Source organism: Loxodonta africana, chromosome 11 (assembly GCF_030014295.1).
Source record: "Loxodonta africana isolate mLoxAfr1 chromosome 11, mLoxAfr1.hap2, whole genome shotgun sequence".
In the NCBI taxonomy this organism is placed as follows: Eukaryota; Metazoa; Chordata; class Mammalia; order Proboscidea; family Elephantidae; genus Loxodonta; species Loxodonta africana.
The window spans coordinates 3,401,874-3,419,020 of record NC_087352.1 but is presented as its reverse complement, the minus strand read 5'-3'; the positions used below and the strand labels follow the sequence as shown (position 1 = coordinate 3,419,020).

General features: G+C 49.2%; 1 protein-coding gene across 1 annotated transcript in view; it reads right to left on the bottom strand.

The window, feature by feature from the left end:
• Positions 1–17,147, bottom strand: part of RYR1 (ryanodine receptor 1) — a 134,551-nt gene that overhangs the window by 94,303 nt on the left and 23,101 nt on the right. Inside the window, exons 14-27 of the mRNA XM_064293608.1 lie at positions 14,857–14,992; positions 14,680–14,775; positions 14,476–14,594; positions 13,669–13,802; positions 12,842–13,083; positions 12,099–12,291; positions 10,657–10,873; positions 8,838–8,942; positions 8,540–8,643; positions 7,552–7,635; positions 6,278–6,585; positions 5,136–5,338; positions 3,167–3,341; positions 2,770–2,978 (exon numbers count right to left, since the gene is read on the bottom strand). Of these exons, the coding sequence (XP_064149678.1) occupies positions 2,770–2,978; positions 3,167–3,341; positions 5,136–5,338; positions 6,278–6,585; positions 7,552–7,635; positions 8,540–8,643; positions 8,838–8,942; positions 10,657–10,873; positions 12,099–12,291; positions 12,842–13,083; positions 13,669–13,802; positions 14,476–14,594; positions 14,680–14,775; positions 14,857–14,992 (2,325 nt within the window). The remainder of the gene's footprint in view (positions 1–2,769; positions 2,979–3,166; positions 3,342–5,135; positions 5,339–6,277; positions 6,586–7,551; positions 7,636–8,539; positions 8,644–8,837; positions 8,943–10,656; positions 10,874–12,098; positions 12,292–12,841; positions 13,084–13,668; positions 13,803–14,475; positions 14,595–14,679; positions 14,776–14,856; positions 14,993–17,147) is intronic.

Sequence of the window (17,147 nt, the reverse complement as noted above, 5' to 3'; positions counted from 1 at the left end):
GACACTCAAACGTTTTTTGGACACTTTTCACAAACAACTGAAATGACTTCCTTTGATACCCCTCCTCAAGTTGGACTCCTCAAGGACCAATTGCTGAGACCAACCTCTGTGCCCCTTGCCAGCCAGTGAATTTACCAGAAAATTGAACAAACAAGAGTCACTGTTCCCAGACTGTAGCTTGTTTTTTCTCTCCTCTCTCCCCATTCTCTCTTATGTTGTTGTTAGTTGCCGTGAAACTAATTTCGACTCATGGCGACCCCATGAGAGAACTGTGCTCCATAGGATTTTCTTGACGGTACTCTTTCTGGAAGCAGACCACCAGGACTTTTCTTCCACAGTACTGCTGGGTGGGTTCAAATCGCCAACCTTTAGGTTAGCAGTTGAGTATGGACAGTTTGTACCACAATCTCCCTCATGGGATTTGTGTGCAAAGTGACTCAATGTCTGAGTTATTCTAGGACAGTAACCACCCTCCTGGCATATCGCTGGGATAACCAAGGTTAGCTTTGCCTGTTCTTGAACTTTCTAGGAGTGGAATCCCACATTATGTGTCTGGCTTCCTTCCTTCAACATTATGTCTATGGATTCATCGACATGTGTGGTGTACTTTAGTTTATTCATTCTCCCTGCTGTATGGCACTCTGTTTTCTGGGTGATCTAATGAGCAGTCAGGGCTGAGAACATCATCTGGGCGGTGGCAGGGGCTAGGAGGCTATGTCTAGTCTACCATCCTCTCTTGCCCAGTCCTGGCCCCAGCCACCCCTCTGTCTTCTTCTACTCCCACCTCCTTCAATCCACCACCAAAAGGGACCTTTCCAAAGATTACATCTAACTGGACATTCCCTGCTTAAAACACTTCCATTTTCACATAGTCTTAAAATACCCATATTGTAGAGGGCCCTCAAACCAAAAAACAAGCCCATTGCTGTTGAGTCGATTCTGACTCATAGCAACCCTACAGCACAGACTAGAACTGCCCCCATAGGGTTTCCAAGGCTGTAAATCTTTACAGAAGCAGACTCCCTCATCTTTCTCCCAAAGCCTTAAAATACTCCCCCCTAAATTACTTATTAATTACAAAGAGAAAAATAGTAACCTTATAGTGGAGAAAGCTGTCAGAGACCACCGTAGCCAAGTAACGACAGTTAACATGATCAGTAATGAGACATATGGCCATTGTGTGCGTGCCTCCTGACAAGATGCAGCAGAAAGGACACGTCATCGTTTCTGTGATATTCCTGACAACTATGCACAACCTGAACCTCATCATGAGAAAACACCAGACAAATCCAAATTGAAGGACATACCACAAAATAACTAGCCCACACACTTCAAAAGAGTCAAGGCCATAAAGACAAAGAAAGACTCAGGAACATTCTAGATTAAAGGAAAGTAAAGAGACAGGACAGCTAAATGCAGTACATCAGTCTAGACTGGACCCTGGACGAGGGTGAGGGGGAAGGACGTTATTGCCACAATTGACAAAATTTGCACATATGGACTGTGAATTAGGTAATAATATGTATTGACGTCAACGTCAAATTTCCTGGTTTTCGTAACTTTACCATGGTTCTGTAAAAGCCCTGAAGAAGTACACATTTAAGGTAAAGAGACATGATATCTCTCCAGCTTACTCGCAAATTGTTTAGGGAAAAAAGTATATATATATATATATACATACATATACGTGGAAACCCTGGTGGCGTAGTGGTTAAGTGCTACGGCTGCTAGCCAAAAGGCCAGCAGTTCAAATCCACCAGGTGCTCCTTGGAAACTCTATGGGGCAGTTCTACTCTGTCCTATAGGGCTGCTGTGAGTCAGACCCAACTCGACAGCAATGGGTTTGGTTTTTTTTTTTTTTTTTTTTTGGTTTATATATATATATCAGAAAATGATAAAGCAAAAGGGACAAAATGTAAACACTTGGTCAATCTGGGTAAAGGGCATGTGGGAGTTCCTTGTACTCTTTTTGTAACTTTTCTGTAAATTTTAAATTGTATCTAAATTTAAAGTTATTTTAAAAATGGTGGGGGGGGACCTTCATAGCAAATGTGGCCCCAGGAGGACCCTTGGAGCCCGGCCGCTGTAGATGCTGACGCCTCATCCCTCCCACTGTTTCCCCACCCGTCCTTTCCCATCCACAAACCCACCCATCTTCTCCTTCCCACTCCAGGACCTCCACGATGCACCTCTTCCTGTGGGGAAAGCTCTCTTCCCACCCCTTTGCCTGGTGACACCTGCTCACCTTTTTGGGCTTGAATATCTCTTGCACAGAGAAGCCTCCCTCCGTCCTTCAGATCAGGGTCGTCCCCTATTACACATACTCATCGTGTCCTGTGTCTTTGCTGTGCTTGTCAGAGTTTAGGATATTAATAGTCAACCCTCACTCAGCACTTCCTCTGGAACCATCACTGTTTAAAGGCTTTATGCTTATTATCTCATTGAATCCTCTCAACAACGCAATAAAAAACAAACAAACCCACTGCCATTGAGCTGATTCCAACTCACGATAACCTATGTGTTCCACTGGGGTCCCATAGTGCAACTTATCTTTTATCTTTTCTCCCTTCCCCCATTTTATAGGTGAAGAACCTGGAGCTCAGAAAGGTTGGGTTTGCCAAGGTTGTACCCCAAAAGGAAATCTTGGAGCCCATTATCCTGACAACCCCTTCTGTGTGGTTTATGTGCTCACACAGAAGGAAAGGAGAAACTCAGGGAAGAGTGACATTTGGAGGGAGATTAGAGGATGTTGAGGGGGTTGGTTCTTACCTCATAGTGGGGGTGCTCAGAGGGTACAGCCTCAAATTGGGGGAGGCTTTTGCTGAACCAGGTGGTGACTGGGCGCTGCATGTTGATGGCAAAGGGCTCGAAGCCTTCCTGGAGCCCGCAGATGGCAAAGAACCGCAGGGAGCTCACGTCCTGGCCCAGGTTCAGGTGACCCACCTGGCCAGGTCCCAGGCTGCAGACGGGCAGGAAGCCTGGTGGGAGGGGACAGATGGTAGGGATGAAGGAAGAGGGTGGGCGGGCAAGGCAGCTGTGGGAGGAACCACAGTGGTAGGAAGAGATGGAAAAGTGGGAGACTGGAGAGGGGCATTGTAGAGCCAGGTGAAATGGAGGAAAACCAGGAAAGGCACACAGAGGGCTCTCAGCCCCACAAGGCCCTCACCATCCCCAATCTCGATATCCCGGAAGGCTGTTTCGGAGCCTGAGTCAGACATGAGGACCTCGCCATTGAGGGTGAAGATGATGTTGTTTTCTGTGAGGTCGATCATGCAGCCGACAACGTCGCCAGGCTGCCAGGGACGGCCAAATGGTTCACTGCCCAAATGCCAGCGCTGGCCCTGTGAGATGCCCAGGGGAGACACACAGAGAAACGGAGAAATATAGAAGCAGGGGGAGAGAGGTGAGGACACATATATATGGCATCAGACCCAGGGCGTGTGGAACAGAAGAGGGGTCACCCCACACTCACATCCATCATCTTTGGATTTAAGGGATGGGCTTTCAAGATTTCTCTGTCTCATCCCTTCTTCCTGGGCCTGGGTCCTCTGCTGTTTCCACAGCTGAGGTTACGCAGACCACCAAAATGGTAGTGGGGGGTTGGAGGCAGCAGCAAGTAGGGCATGGAAAAAGGAACCTATCAGTGTCCCCCATGCAGATCATATATGCCCCCAGAATAGATTGGTGGATAATGAGATGACGGATTGGAAGTTGGACGCATGGTGGATGGAAGAATGACTGGAAAGTTAAAAGTATTCATGGGTAGATTCAGGGAAGGAAGAAGGTGTCAGTAGATGCATAGATGGACAAATAGATGCATGGATGGGTGGATACATGAATGAATTGGTGGAAACATGCATTATATTATTGGGTAGATGAATTAATAGATAAATAAAATCATTAAGAGATTAAATAGATGGATGAACAAAAAACAGGGGAATAGATAGATGCAAGAGTGGGTGGCTGAGTGATTATTCGGACGGATGAGTAGGTGAACGGACAAGTGAATGAAGAGGTGGATCTGTGGGTGGACGAATGGATGAGTGGACAAGTGGACGGTTGGGTGTAGATGAATGATGACAGATGTACGCAGGGGCAGAAAGAGAGGGAAGAATGGATGGGTGGGTGGATGTGTGGTAGATGAATAATGGTCAGGTATCTTATGTTTTTTTTTTTTTATCTTATGTACAACCAAACACCTCATAGGATTTGGTTCCTTGCTTTGGAGGTTTAGGGTCATGGTTTCTTGGGACATCCTAGTTAAGTGGCCTAATTATGTGTTTAGTGGTTCTGTTCTATCTCCTAGTTTGCTGCATAATGCCTGGGGTCTTAAAAGCTTGCAAGCAGCCATTCAAGACACAATTGGTCTGTATTCGCCTGGAGCAAGAGAAGAAGAAGGAGAGCCAGGAATAGGAGGAAATGGAGTGTGTGGCTAATTGCCTCCATGAACAGCTGCCTCTTTTGCTATGAAACGAGAACTGGATGGTGCTTAGCTACAATTACTGAACATTTTGATCAAAGATTGTGTAGAAGAACCCCGATCAAAAGGGAGAAAATGCAGAACGGAATTTTAAATTTTCATGATATCCAGAATTTCTGGAGCCACGGAGGTTGGGTGAGTCCCTGAAACTATTGCCCTGAGATAAACCTTTAAACCTTAAACCAAAAACATCCCCTGAAGTCTTCTTTAAACCAAACGGTAGTTTAGCTTAGCTAGTGAAGCATGTCTGCCTTGAGCATTGTGCTCTTTTAAGAACTCTCTAAATGGGATCAAACTGATAAAAGCAACTTGAAAGACTAGATGGGAAACTTAGGAGGCCGTGAGTTTATACTAATGGGAGAGGGCAATTCGCAGAAGTAGGGTGAGAATGGTTGTATAACTTGAAGAACGTGATCAATGTCACTGAATTGTACATGTGGAAGCTGTCGAATTGCTGTATGTTCCGCTGTGTATATTCTCAACAACAACAACAAATAAAATAAATTATTTAAAAAAAAAAAGATCATGGTCCTACGGTAAAGTGGATGCAGGAATGGGTGGCGAGAATGAGGCACAGCTACAGGCAGGGCTAGACTCTATTGGCTGGAGGAGGCACCCAGGGGCCTGGCAGAGTGGAGCCCAAGGAGGTACTCACGCGGTGCCCATTGAAGACATAAGCCAGCTCATCAGCTCCCAGCTCTACGTCAGGCCGCAGCTCAGGCCTGGCCCAGCCCACTCGCATCTCACCCGTGGTGACTGCCTCGAACTCGAAGTACCATCGGCCACTCTGCACTGCATAGGACCGCTCTGCCCGGAAGATTCGCACTCGATCCCAACGAGACTGGCTGTCCACCAGACCTGCAGATGGGGCCAGGCAAAGTCAGAGAGGCTGGTGGGGATTGGGCTCCAAGGTATCAGGAGGTAGGTGGGAGGGGTCGGAGAAGGTAAGGGTCTTGGCAGACTGGGGGAAGAGGGACAATTTCTTCGTATTAGAGAAGAATTGAGGAATCGCAGACGAGTCAGAGAAATGTTGAGGGGACCTGATGAGTGAGACTCCACACTTGCCTTTAGCAGTCAGCTCTCGGAGAACAGACACTCCCAGTGATGTGAAGGGAGAAATTGGGGCAGTGAACTGGTCAGGGTCATGGTCTGGGGCTAAGAGTCAAGATTAGGGTTGATGTTTGGAATCAAAGCTTGAGAGCAGGATTGGGGGTAAAAGTTAGGGTCATGGAAGAGATAGAAATTGAAGCTGGGGCCAGGGTTGAGGACCAGAGTCAAGTTAGGACCTAAGGCTAGGATTAGGGGTTATAGCTAGGTCAGGGGTCAGGTTAGAGGTTGGGAGTTAGATGCTAACTGAGCCCCTGGTTGTGTTGTTCCGTGTGTAACTATAGCTCAGTCAGAGGTTAGGGGTCAAACCTAGGGGTCAGACGACTGAGTCAGGGACTGTGGCTCAGAATGGCTCAATGTAGCTGCAGCCCAGTCAGGGCTGAGTCAGTGTGGGTCAGGGTTAGGGTCAGGGTCAGGGTCAAGGTAGTGGCCAGAGTTGGGGGGTGGTTAGCTTTCACTAACTTCCTGATGTTTTAGAGTAGCCCAGTTAGAGGTGTCGGGTCAGGATTAGGGTCAGAGGTCTGGGTCAGTGTCGGGGTCAGAGAAGAAATAGGGTTAAAGGCCAGGAATCAGCGCTCTCTGGGCTCCTGTACAGGTGATTCAATGTTGTAGCCACAGCCCAGTCAGGGGCTGAGTAGGGTCAGGGTTCGTGTCAGGGGTCTGGGTCAGAGGTCAGGAGTCAGTGCTCACTGGGTTCCTGGTCAGGTGGCTCGATGTTGTAGCCGTAGCCCAGCAGGGTACGCACAGCCTGGCATAGGCTGTCCCGGTTGCTGCGCTTGGTGGCCTCGTCCAGCAGACGGTAGGGGACGAGGCGAGGGTTTCGGCGCGCGGGGATGTCCTGCACTGAGCTATAGCTCCAGCCCTGGGCCACGCGGTCTCGTGCCCACACGTTGTGCCCATTCTCTGCCAGCCGATCTACCAGGGTGGTCTGCGCCGGCGTCAGCCGCACGTGGCTCAGGTCTAGAGGAGCAGGCTTGTACCCGTTGCTCATCATATACCTGCGGGCATGGTGGGGCTTGGCCATCGCACCCTCACCTCCCTGGTCTCACATTACACTGCCATGGAACCACTGCTTTCTGGTCCTTGACCCCAGGGTCCCATGATCCTTAGCCCTGAGTGTTGGAATTTCTGACCTCTGGTCTCTGATATCCTGGAGCATAATGGTTAAGCATTTGGCTGCTGACCAAGAGGTCGCCAGTTCATATCTACCAGCCGCTCTTTGGAAGCCCTGTGAGGCAGTTCTACTGTGTCCTATAGAGTCATGAGGAGTCAGAATTGATTCAGTGGCAATGGGTTTGGTTTTTGGTCTCTGATATCGGCATTCTGTGACTCTCTGGAATAAGCTTTGAAATTCCTAACCTCTGACAGGATCCTGTGACCCAAGTAGGGCTGTGACATTGCTGACCTCTGGCTTCTGTGGCTTCTTCATCTTGATTTTGAGAGCCTTATCTCTGACCTTGGAACTCTGACTCCTCACCTCTAACTTTGAAGTTTCTTACCTCTGACCTCAGGACCCTACTACCCCAAACTCCTGGCTTTGGAGTCCTTACCTTCTGAATCCTGACCTCTATCATCAGGACCTCTGATCTTTCATCTCTAATTTTGGGATCATTTACATACAACACCAGCAACCTCTAAACTCTCACCTCTTACCATTGACCCCTTGCCTCTAACTTGGAGCTGTGATCTCACATTCTCATTTTCCATGACTCCATGGCTGACCCTGGCCCCGAACTCCAGGCTCACCCCCACTCTCTCTGGGACTCCTAATTTCTCAGTCCTCACCCCTCCCCAGGACATTCACCTCTGACCCCAGTTCTCTGATCCTCTGACCTTCACCCTAACCGGTGGCCCCTTTGTCTTTGACCTCACCCTCCCACAAGACCCCTCAACCTCTCCAAGCCTATGGAAGCATCCCCAGTCCCCCACTATTCCCCAGATGGGACCTGACCACCCACACTCACGTCTTGGGGAGTTTTGTCTTCTTCAGGTTGTCTTCTGCCTTCTCGTCTGCCATGCCCACGTGGCAGCCCAGAGCCAGCAGGGTCCTGGGACAGGAGAGCAGGGCAGGGTCATACCCACGGAGCCCCCCTGCCCCTGGCTTCTCTTGCCCTCCCCGGGCTCCCCTGCTCCCCATAGCTACTGTCATCTCTGACTCTGGGGCTCCAGCTCTCTCTGCTTCTCTTGCCTGGGTTCTCTGGGCGTTTTTGTCCCCATCTCCCTCTGTCTTGGTCTCTGACTCCCTGGGGTCTGTCACTCCCTGTTTCTTTGACTCTGTGTCTCTTTGACCATGTCTATTTTTTTCTATCTGCCTCTTTCTCAGTGTCTCTCTTTCTACTCTGCCTTTCCCTTCTTGACTCCCTGCCTCTGTTTCTCTCACCTCTCTGTTTCTGCCTCATAATCCCTGTCTCTCTCACTGACTCTCACTCTCTGTCTCACCCTCCTGTCTTTCTTTCACTGTGCTCTCTCTCACTCTCACTGTCTCTCACTCTCAGTTCCCCTCCTGTCTCTCTCTCCCTGTCTCTCACTCTCTGTCTCTCTCTCACTGTCTTTCTCTCTCTCTTGTCTCTCCCTCACTCTCTCTCTATTTCTCTCACTGTCTCTCTCTCTCGGCCTCTCTGTCTCACCCTCCCTGTCTCTCTCTCTCCAGTCTCTCTCTCTCCCTCTCACTGTTTCTCTCTCTCCTGTCTCCTCTCTCTCTCCCTCTCACTCTCTGTTTCTCTCTCTCTCCTGTCTCTCTCCCTGTCTCTCACTCTCTGTCTCTCTCTTTCACTGTCTCTCACCCTCTGTCTCCCTCTCCCTGTCTCTCTCGCTCCTGTCTCTCACTCTCTCTCTCCTGTCTCTCACTCTCTCTCTCTCTCTCTGTCTTTCACCCTCTGTCTCATGCTCCCTGTCTCCCTGCCCCTCCCCCAGCAACAGGCCCCGCCTCCTGCTCCCCCAGATTCCCCTCACTTGAGAGTCTCTCCCGACATCTGCAGGTTGTAATTCCTCTCGGGCTCCGGGAGGCTGTGGAAATCCACAAGACATGGGTGCAGCCTCTTGTTGTCATCTCGAACCTGTAGAAACCCCAAAGACAGCTCCTCAAGTTCCCCTCCCCCAGCACTCCCAGACCACAGCCCCTGACCTCCACCCCAACCCAAGGAACCCCTGAGGTCCTCAAGTCCCACCACCTGGCCCTCCCCATTAGTGAGCCATTTTCACGCTTCACCGAGTCTAGTCTGAGTCCCTCATGCTGTAGGCATTCCCTCACCGGGCCATAGGTCCAGCCCTGCTCGATGCGCGTCAGTGCCCAGAGCTCATGGATGTTCTCCGCCAGCTTCTCCCTAATGCGCTCCAGATGGGGAGGCAGGACAATCTGGGGGCAGGGGGACATTCATGAGGTCCCCGAGATCCCCCACCCTGGCCCTGTGACCCCCGCCCAAGAAACATGTGCGGGCCCCGGACAACTTCTCCCAGGACCCCAGTTTGACCTTTCCTGATATTCCACAGCTCTGCTTCCCATCACCTCACCCTGACTCCCAGGCTGGTGCCCAGCTCGACAAGGACTTAGCATGGTCAGAATTAAGGAATTATCCAGGGACAAGTCTGTCTCTCCTGCTGGACTGGGAGCTCCGTGAAGGCAGGGCCTAAAGCTACCTCAGTCTCCACCATGTCCCCAGCCCACCCAGCCCAGGGCGAGTCTCACAGAAGATGCTCAAGAAATGTTTGCTCAGTGAATGAGTCCCTTCCCTTTGCTGTATAACTAGAATCATAACTCACAATACTTGCCTCATTAGAGTTCCATGAAATCATTTATATAAATTATTAAATGTTACATAAACAAACAAACAAAAAGCCAAACCCACTGCCATTGAGTCGATTCCAACTCACAGCAACCCTTCAAGACAGAGTAGAACTGCCCCCATAGGCTTTCCAAGGAACAGCTGGTGGATTTGAACTGTCGACCTTTTGGTTAGCAGCCAAGCTCTTAACCACTGTGCCACCAATGCCTGGCACTCAGTAGGTGTCTAATAAATATTCACGTGTTAGAGTTCTGCAGGCAGAAGATAATGATGACCTGGACCAGGAGTGGTGGGAAGGAGGGGGTGGGAGGAATATTCAGGAGGTCAGGTGGATAGGCCACGAAGCTAACAGGCTGGGGGTCAGGGAGGAACGCGTCCAGGAAGAGGTCCAGGGCTCTGGCCTGGGGACAGGGGATGGCAAGATCTCCCTGAGATAATATCAGTGATAACAATAATAATAACAATAATAATAATAACAAGTAACTATTTGCTCTGGACTGCGCTAAAGCTTTTCACATATTAGTTCATCTCACCTTCACAGTAACACTGTGAGGTAGGTCCCATTATTTATTATTCCCTTTTCGCGGATGAGGAAACTGTGGCGGAGAAGTGAACTCACGTGCCCAAAGTCAAACAGCTGAAAATCAAACCCTTACCATCAGGATCTTAAACACAACATTTTATTCCCTCCTGTGGGATCATGAGAGCCCTGGTGGCACAGAGGCTAAGAGCTTGGCTGCTAACCAAAAGGTAGACAGTTCGAATCCATCAGCCACTCCTTGGAAACACTATGCTGCAGTTCTACTCTGTCCTATAGGGTTGCGATGAGTTGGAATTGACTTGACAGCAACGGGTTTTTTTTTTTTTTTTTTTTTTTTGGTTATAGGGTCATGCTCAGAGGGAAAGTGGGGTGTGCGGAGTGTGAAAGGCCTAGTATAGAAAAGATAACCAAGAAATGTGTTCATAGAGTGGTAAGATCATGGGCTTCGGAATCAGACGGCTGGGTTCGCATCGCTGCGTGACTTGCACAGGCTGCAAAACCTCTCTGAACTTTGTTTTCCTCAAATGTAAATTGGGGGCTGTAATAGTTCCTTTTAATGGGGCTGGAATGAGGACTCCCTGAAATTCAGATTGTGCATGTGAAAACTTGGTGTGTCCTTTGCCTCTCTGTGCCTCAATTTCCCCATCTGTTAAACAACAAGGTTCTCAGCTTCCATTTCAGCTCCCCACCTCCTGAACCCTAAGAAAGCCCGCCTCACCAGGAAACCCTTACAAGGCAAGCAGTACCTGGACAGTGTCCACGGGACAGGGCACAAAGTCGGTGTGTGAAAGGCAGCGGCTGGGCCCCACCAGGTGGGGGCCCCGAGGTCCTTCCCGCCGGTACTCCTTGATAGGTTCAAGACGGAGTCGTTCTCGTGGGAGCACAGCCTCATGGCATGGGGCGTATCCAGGTGGGGGGAGGAACTTGAATTCACCATGGCGGCCACCAAGGAGGAACCGCACCCTGGGAGAGGAACAGGAATCACTAGGAGAAGGGGAGGTTATAGGTGACAGTCTGTAGTCACTGGGGATAAGGATGCAATCCTGGGGTCAATGGAAAGTCCTGAAGAGACTTTAGGTGACTGGCCAGTCACAGGGTCATGAGGGTCACTTAGGAGTCAGAAAGAAAATCTAGGGTCAAAAGAATATCCTAAAGGAATGTCTGAGACCATTGAGAGCCATTGGAGGATTGGAAAGGAAGGTGTGAGGTTGTTGGGGGGTTAGGGTGGGAGGGTCAGGAGTTCTTAGAGAAGAGTTAAGACTACTGCAAGGTCAAGGGAAGGTCCTTTGAAGAAGACTTTGAGTCAACAGAGTATTGGAGGATATTGAAAGTTTTTTGGGAAACAAAGAAAAAGGTCATTTGGAAGTACTGAGTGTCTAGTATAATTATGGGATAACCATAATTGCCACTGAATGGTGATTGAGAAGTCATTCAGAGAGCTTGGGGTCATAGGGAAAGGACTGGGTCATTGATAAACCAAAAAACCAAACCTATTGACGTCAAGTTGATTCCAACTCATAGCAACTCTATAGGGCAGAATAGAACTGCCCCACAGGATTTCCAAGGAGCAGCTGGTGGATTCAAACTCCCAACCTTTTGGTTAGCAGCTGTAGCTCTTAACCACTACACCCCCAGGGTCATTGATGGGGTCATTGGGGTCATTACTGGGAGAGTCTGAGGCTATTGGAAGGTCATTGGGAGATGCTGGGATCATTGAGAGGTTACGGGAAGAGCATGGAATCATTGGGAGAGTCTGAGGTCATTGAGGGGTCATTGGAGAGTCCAGGGTCATTGGGAAGACGCTGGAAGTTATTGAAAGGGTCTTGGGTTATTATAAGATCATTGTCAGATTTGGGAGTCATTCGGAGGTCATTGGAATAGCATGTAGTCATTGGAAGAGTCTGAGACAAGTGGGCGTTCACTGGGAAAGTCTGGGGTCATTAGAAGGTCAATGTGAAGTTCTGGGGCCACTTGAAGATCATTGGAAGGACATGGGGCTGGAGAGAATATGAGGTCATTGGAAGGGTCTGGAATCATGTGGAGATCACTGGGACCTTCAAGTAGGGGTTCTGGCCACCAGGCAGTCCTGAGGGTAAGAACTCATAAGAGGTCATGAGGTGATCAGGGAAGCCGTCTCAGGTCAGTCCCAGGACTCAGGGTTAGCAGTGGGGCAGGGGCAAGTCCTCACTTGACACCAGCTGAGAAGCTGACGACAGGGAAGAAGAGCCCATCAAGGTTGAAGGCCTCAAAGACGCCCTGCACAGGACACCCATTGATGCGGAAGGAGATGGATGGCACACTGAGGTCCAGGCAGCAGCTGACCACATCATCAGGAGCCAGGAGGTGCTGCCCTGGAGAAGTCACTGGGCGTGCCACGTGTCCTGCACCAGGATCACCAGGGAGGGATTAGAGGTCTGTGGAACCAATGATCTCAAGAGACAACAGGCAGACACCTAAGGGTCCTATGGGGACCAGACCTCGGAAACCCCAAGATCAGGTGTTCCCATGGAGGATCCTATAGCTTTGAGATTAGGAACAGAGATCAGCATTCCCCTGAGATTAGGATCCCAAGAGCTTGGGGTCACAGATTAAAGTCCTCCTGGAGTTAGGATTCTGGAAATCTTTGGGGTTAGAAGTCAAAGATTAGAGGTCATAATAACCTGAGGCAGTTTTCAGGGATCTCTAGGATCAGAGGTCATATCTCCTCTGAGATCAGAATTCTGGAGGCTATAAGGAAACAGGCCAGAGCCAAGATTCTGGAAGCTCTATGGTTAGGGTCTTGGGAAATGAGAAGAAAAGAGTAAAAAATCAGCCTCTTCTGGGAACTGGGATCCTGAGAATGCCAAGGAGTTTAGTCTAAGTCTTGGTAGCTCTGGGGTGAGGGTCCCTTGGAATTTGTGGGTCACAGACCAGAAGTCAAGGTCCAGATACCTGTCCAGAGATGCAGCCCATCAAAGCCGTAGGAATAGAGGTCATCGCCGACTCCGTTGCCGCCCCAGCCCTCGCCTCCCCCGGGGTAAGGGCTGTAGCCCTCTGTGAGGGCCCAGCCCACCCGCAGGTGAGTGGGATAAGCTGTCAGAAATGGAACCACCTCATCCACCATCACTTCAAAGTACCATTTGCCATACTGTGTGGAACCCTCTGCTCGGCCCACGAAGATGTTGGGGCGGATGCTGCGGGGAAGACAAGAGAGGTGGATGGAGGAGAGGTGGAGAGGACAGCTAGATTGGTGGGGTGGAGAGGAAGAGAGACAGACAGAGAGAAAGAAAGACACACAGAGAGACAGAGAGACAGAGACAGAGAATAAGAGGCAGAGAGCGTGACAGAGAAAAAGCGCATACAGAGAAGGACAGAGACACTGAGAGACAAAGAAGAGAGAGATGGAACAGACAAGGAGGAAGAGATGGAGGAGAATTAGAAACAGGCAAAGAAAGATAAACAGGATGAGAGAGAGAGAGAAACAGACAGTTAAAAAGAGAAAAATACAGAAACAGAGAGAGAAAGAAAGAGGAAGAAACAGCGGCAGAGATGGTGCCAGAGAGAAAGGAAAAGAGGAGAAAGGCAATGAGCGGGGAACCAGGGATGAACTGGAACAGGAGTGGGCATCTGTGAGGATGAGGTATTAAGTCCTGGAGTAGGAGACAACAGAAGGACATCCACCTACATGTGGAGTCTGAGTCAGGGAGAGAGTTGAAAGGTTCTGAATTAGCCTGGGGTTGGGATGAGGTCAGGCTGAGGTTAGGGGGCAGGGGCCAGACCTGGTGACATAGTTGATGAGGTTTGTCTGCAGCAGAAGCTCTCGGCCAGGAAGCAAGTTCTCAGTAATGAGATCTTGGTTGGAACGCACGGCCACACCATTGCACACACACAGGGAACATAGCACATCCAGGACCTGAAGGTCAAGGCCAGAGTCAGGGTGTGAGGGTCTATGGAAGGACCAGGGTGGGAAGCCAGAGGAAAGGATGATGTGTCAGGACAGGACACGGGCACTGAGTGTGAAGAGGCAGTGAAAGCAGGAGTTCTGGAGTCACAGAAAAAAGTCAAAGAGAAAGGTCAGGTGAGAAGCCGAGGGGCCATACAGGTTGGGATAAGGCATCAGTGATATAAGAAAGGAGAGACTGGGGTGACAAGGGAGGAGGTCAGAGGGAAGAGGAAAAGTTTCATGAGAGACCACAGGGATCACGATGGAATTTTAGATCATCAGGGGTTCCAAACTCATGCCTTCAGGGGCCAGAAGGATAATGTAATTGTGTGAAGTGGTTAGAAATAATTTAATAGGAACTGGTAGGACCTGTGGCAAACCGGAGAGTGTATACGCAGCCCACCTAAAGGCAATAAAATAGGAAATTTTAAAAAACACTTCAAAGACCTAACAAAGGACATCAGTGGCCCTGGATCAATTCAAGGGCCATGAGCTTGAGACCCTTGTGTTGAGATAGAACCACCTGGGGGAGGAGTCCAGGTTAGAGACGAGATGGAGGAAGGGAGTGAGGAGAGTTCTGGGGCCATGAGGAGAGGTCAGAACTCAGAGTTCAGAATAAGATGTCGGGGGTGAGGGAGCCAACCTTATGGTTCCTCCCATGCTTGTCCAAGAGGGAGATGATAGACTTGATATGGTTCTCCTGGATGATATTCAGGACCTCAGGACTCTCAATCAGGACGCAGTACAACACCTCCAGGATCCCTGAGCATGTAACAGGCTGAGAGGTGAGATGGCTGTGGCTCTCCCTCCCCTGAGTCCCTACCCCAATCTCCTTGGCTTCTCCTACCAGAGGAGGCCTCCAGCCGATCCAGCTTGCTGACCAGCCAGTCCAAGTTTGTGCAGAAGAGGGCACAGTTGGCACGGTTGCCACGGATCAGAGAGGCTGAGGGTGGAGAGGGGGATGAGACCCAACAGGACTGGGGATCTGAGGTGCTCTGGGGGAGTCAGGACTGGGGCCCCTTACCCAAGAGTTCATACAGCAGGTTCACAATCTCTTTCCAGGACTCAGCCGCTTCCTCCCCGGCAAATTCGGCGAAGTGGGCAGCAGTGGTGTAGACATTTAGGCGGTCAATGCAATTCAGAACCAGGGAGAGCATTCCCTGGGGAGAGGAAAAGAAAAGGGTCACAACAGGAGTTTCAAATCCTCTCTTCCTTGTCTTTTTTGAGTTTACTAACTGATATTCACTCAACATCTAGTGACTGTGCACGCACTGTGTATTCCTGGGTCTAAACCGGCCACATCAGCTCCATGTCCCCATCCACTCCCATCACCCTCTTCTCCTTGGCTCCTCAAATCTGTCCTTGTCCTCCTGCCTCTATAATGCACCCTTTCTAACGTCGGGACTGAATTTGTGCGTCTCCTTCTGCAGTTTTCCCTTCACCCTTCCCTCTTTCAGGCGGGTGAGAGTCCCCACTCCTGGTCCCAAATGATTCAGCTCCCTCTCTACACCAACTATTGGAGGGATTTTTCTGCTTTCTTTCCTTTTTCCTTTCCTATTTCTTTTCTTTCTTTCTTTCTTTTTACATTTTAATCTTTTTTCTTCTTTCACTGTGAATTATATACACATACAGAAAAACACATAAAACATATATATGGTTTAACAGACAAATATAAAGCAATACCCAGGTCAAAAGAGAGAACACTGTTAGACACCCAGAAGCCCCCTGGATGCCCCTCTCGATCGCACACTCCTCCCTGCTAAAGATAACCAATGTTCTGACTTCTATGGAAATCTCTTCCTCGCTTTTTTCTGCTTTTACCGCCTGTGTATGCATTGCTAAACAGTCTAGTTGAGTTTTGCTTGTTTTTGAACTTGAATACAGATTCTTTTGCTCAGTACTATGTTTTAAGATTCAAGCATCTTATTGTACGTAGCTGTATTTGTTCGGATCCTCCATGGTGCAGTGGTTAAGAGATTGGCTGCTAACCAAAAGTCAGCAACTGCTCCTTAGAAACCCTGTGGGGCAGCTCTACTCTGTCCTATAGGGTCGCTATGAGTTGGAATTGACTCGATTGCAATGAGTTTTTATGGGTAGTTTGCCCATTTTCATTGATGAGTAGCATTCTGTTGTATGGATACAAAACAGTTATCCACTTTCTAGTGTTGACAGACATTTGGGTTGTTTCCAGTTTTAGGCTATTGCAAATGGTGCTGTTATGACGATTGTTATGTATCGTGCGGCCCACATCCCTAGTGAGAGAGGCAGTGTAACGAGGTTAGAGTCACGCAGACCTGCATAGGTCCCTCAACCTAATGCATATGGCCAGGGAGTGACTGCTGATGAGGCTGGACAGGCCAGATATGGACATAGAGAGTGACATGGAGATGGCTCTGCCACTAACTAGTTGTGACATCAGAAGCTCTAACTTCCTGTGGTGCTAGTAAACAGCCCTGGTGGCACAATGGGTAACCGATCAGCTGTTAAAGCAAAGGTCAGTGGTTTGAATCCACCAGCCCTCTGGGGAAGAAAAGACCTGGTGATCTGCTCAAGTAAAGATCAAACAAACAAACCAAACAAAAACAAAAACAAAAAAACCTTATCTGTTGCCGTGGTTGGAGTCGGTTCCAACTCAGAGCGACCCTATGTACAACAGAACGAAACACTGCCAGGTCCTGAGCCATCCTCACAATCGTTGTTATGCTTAAGCCCATTGTTGCAGCCACTGTGTCAATCCATCTCATTGAGGGTCTTCCTCTTTTTCTCTGACCCTCTCTACTTTATCAAGCGTGATGTCCTTCTCCAGGGACTGATCCCTCCTGACAACATGACCAAAGTATGTGAGACATAGTCTCACCTGCCATCCTTGCTTCTAAGGAGCATTCTGGTTGTACTTCTTCCAAGACAGATTTGTTCATTCTTTAGGCAGTCCGTGGTATATTCAATATTCTTCTCCAGCACCACAGTTCAAGGGCGTCAACTCTTCTCTGGTCTTCCTTATTCACTGTCCAGCTTTCACATGCATAGGAGGCAACTGAAAACACCATGGCTTGGGTCAGGCGCACCTTAGTCTTCAAGGTGACATCTTTGCTTTCCAACACTTTAAAGAGGCCCTTTGCAGCAGATTTGCCCAATGCGATGTGTCTTTTGATTTCTTAACTGCTGCTTCCATGGGTGTTAATTGTGGATCCAAGTAAAACGAAATCCTTGACAACTTCAATCTTTTCTCCATTTATCATGATGTTGCTTATTGGTCCAGTTGTGGGATTTTTGTTTTCTTTATGTGGAAGTGTAATCCATACTGAAGGCTGTGGT